At 63.0% G+C, this 2607-nt stretch overlaps 1 protein-coding gene and 1 long non-coding RNA gene across 4 annotated transcripts; one reads left to right on the top strand and one right to left on the bottom strand.

Moving 5' to 3' along the window:
• Positions 1-190: 190 nt before the first annotated feature.
• LOC107198917 lies at positions 191-2205 on the bottom strand. The gene is made up of 2 exons (XR_001519138.3): positions 2141-2205; positions 191-314 (listed from the first exon to the last, which is right to left on the bottom strand). It is a non-coding gene; the product is annotated as an uncharacterized LOC107198917 (long non-coding RNA).
• LOC107198916 (collagen alpha-1(VIII) chain-like) lies at positions 314-2261 on the top strand. Of its 3 annotated transcripts, none has more exons than XM_033511594.1 (2): positions 314-811; positions 954-2261. In XM_033511594.1, the coding sequence occupies exons 1-2, from the start codon at positions 777-779 to the stop codon at positions 2236-2238; spliced, it is 1320 nt and encodes a 439-aa protein (XP_033367485.1). In that variant the 5' UTR covers positions 314-776; the 3' UTR covers positions 2239-2261. The 3 variants fall into 3 exon arrangements, with proteins under 3 accessions (XP_033367485.1, XP_015471674.1, XP_033367486.1); XM_015616188.3 differs by having other exon boundaries at positions 314-1626; positions 1659-2261; XM_033511595.1 differs by having other exon boundaries at positions 314-1923; positions 2016-2158.
• The last annotated feature ends 346 nt before the right edge of the window (positions 2262-2607 follow it).

Below are 2607 nucleotides of genomic sequence, written 5' to 3'. Positions count from 1 at the left end.
TTTCCCTGGGGCTGTCCCCAGCCGTGTCCCCACCCCTGGCTGTGCCCCAAACCCCAATAAAGGGCTGTGAGGTTGTTGCTGATCGCTCCTGTCCTGCTCCGGGGCAGGGGGGGTGGCAGGCTGTCCCCAGCGGGGTCACCCTGTCACCGGCAGCCTGCCCAGGCCGGGGGACACGACGGCAGCAGCAGGGTCACACGCCTGAGGCCACTTTATTGGAGTCAGCGGGGCTGGGGCCACTAAACCTCCAGGGCATCTATCACGGCCTGGGTGAAATCCAGGGAGGTGGAGTAGCCCCCCATGTCCGCCGTGCGCACCTGCAAGGAGACCGGAGTTAGGGACAGCGGGGTCACCTCCAGCTCCCCGGAGCCCTCTGCGCCCCCACAGCCGTCCCCTGGGCCCTGGGGACATGTCCTGCTGCTGGCACATCCCCTGGGCCTTGGGGACATGTCCTTCTCCTGGCACATCCCCTGGGCCTTGGGGACATGTCCTGCTCCTGGCACATCCCCTGGGCCTTGGGGACATGTCCTGCCACCCCCGCCCAGCAGCCCAGACTGCCCCGAGGGAAGCGTTGGAGCCTTTATTAGCGAAGCAGGAATACAGCACGGCGCGGCCCCGCGGTTACGGGATCGGCTCCGGGCCCTGGAAGTGACAATTCCCGTGGGTTTGGGGGTCCCCAGGTCACCCCGGGGCTGGAATTGTCCCTGCACGGGGACCCAGGGGTGTGGGGGTCACCCTGGTTATTGCTGAAAGCTGGGGGGGCTGTGGGGGGCACGGGAATGGGGGAGCCCACGGTCATGGGAAAGGGGTACTGGGATCCCAAAAACTGCACTGGAACCCCAAAAACTGCACTGGAATGGGAGCATTGGGATCCCAAAAACTGCACTGGAATGGGGGCACTCGGATCCCAGAAATCACATGGGAATGGGGGCACTGGGATCCCAAAAACTGCACAGGAACCCCAAAAACTGCACAGGAATGAGGGCACTGGGATCCCAAAAACTGCACTGGAATGGGGGCACTGGGATCCCAGAAACTGCACTGGTCCCATGGGAATGGGGGTCCCACAGTTGTGGTGGTCCCGTGAGAATCCCAAAAACCAGGCTGGTCCCACAGTTACGGGATCCCATGGGAATGAGGATCCCACAGTTGGGTCCCATTTTCACAGGGATCCCACAGGAATGGTTCTCCAGTCACAGGGATCCCATGGGAATGAGGATCCCAATGGGGATCCCACAGTCAGGTCCCATTTTTACAAGGATCCCACAGAAATGGGGATCCCAAGGGAATGGGGATCCCATGGGAATGGGGGGTCCCAGAACCACAGGGATCCCATGGCACTGGGGATTCTATGGGAATGGGGATCCCCCAGGAATGGGGGTCCCATGGGAATGGGGGTCCCACAGGAATGGAGGGTCCCAGAATCACAGGGTTCCCATGGCAATGGGGATCCCACAGGAATGGTTCTCCAGTCACAGGGATCCCACGGGAATGGGGATCCCAGAACCACAAGGATCCCACAAGAAGGAGGATCCCATGGGAACGGGGTCCCAGAACCACAGGGATCCCTTGGCAATGGGGATTCCATGGAAATGGGGATCCCACAGGAATGGGGATCCCATGGGAATGGTTCTCCAGTCACAGGGATCTCATGGGAATGGGGGATCCCAGAATCACAAGGATCCCACAGGAATGAGGATCCCTTGGGAAGGGGGTCCCGATGTCCCTGGAGCTGTCGCTGGGTTTGGGGCCCTGCCCCATCCCCCAGAGCACCCCAAATCCGCCCGCAGGGAGCGATCCCGGCTGGGCTGGGGAGGGCTCAGGGATCGTTCCCGGGGTTCCTCCTCCCCCAGGGAAGGCTCAGGGATTGTCCTGGGGTTCCCTCAGGGATCGTTCCCGGGGTTCCCTCAGGGATTGTCCCCAGGGAAGGCTCAGGGATCGTTCCTGGGGTTCCCTCAGGGATTGTCCCCAGGGTTCCCCAGGGAGGGCTCGGGGTTCCTGGGGTTCCCTCAGGGATTGTCCCCAGGGAGGGCTCAGGGATTGTTCTGGGGTTCCTGGGCCTGCCCCGGGCCGGGGAGGGGATTTGGGGGGGCTGCCGGGGGTCTAGGCCCCGTAGTGGGGGTGCAGGTTGTCAATGACGGACTTGACGAAGTCGGAAGTGGTGGAGTAACCGCCCAAATCCCGAGTCCGGACCTGCAAATCCAACAGAGGGAGGGGAAAAACGGGAGAAAGGAGCTGTGAACGCAGGGAATGGGCTGGGAGAGGGACAGGAGAGAGAGAGAGAGACAGCAGGCACCCTGAGAGCCCTGCCAGGACCTGGGGGCAATGGGGAACATCCCTGAGAGCCCTGCCAGGACCTGGGGGCAATGGGGAACATCCCTGAGAGCCCTGCCAGGACCTGGGGGAGGAATGGGGAAGGTCCCTGAGCCCTGCCAGGATCTGGGCAGGAATGGGGAAGGTCCCTGAGCCCTGCCAGGACCCAAACGAGGACAGGGCCATGGAGGATCCCCCAGCTCCCTGAGCCCTGCCAGGACCCAAACGAGGACAGGGCCATGGAGGATCCCCCAGCCCTGCCCGAAGTCCCTCCCTTGCCAGGACACGGCCACAGGG

The sequence above is a fragment of the Parus major genome, unplaced genomic scaffold (genome assembly GCF_001522545.3).
Source record: "Parus major isolate Abel unplaced genomic scaffold, Parus_major1.1 Scaffold372, whole genome shotgun sequence".
Classification (NCBI taxonomy): Eukaryota; Metazoa; Chordata; class Aves; order Passeriformes; family Paridae; genus Parus; species Parus major.
This window is presented reverse-complemented; position numbering and strand designations above follow the sequence as displayed.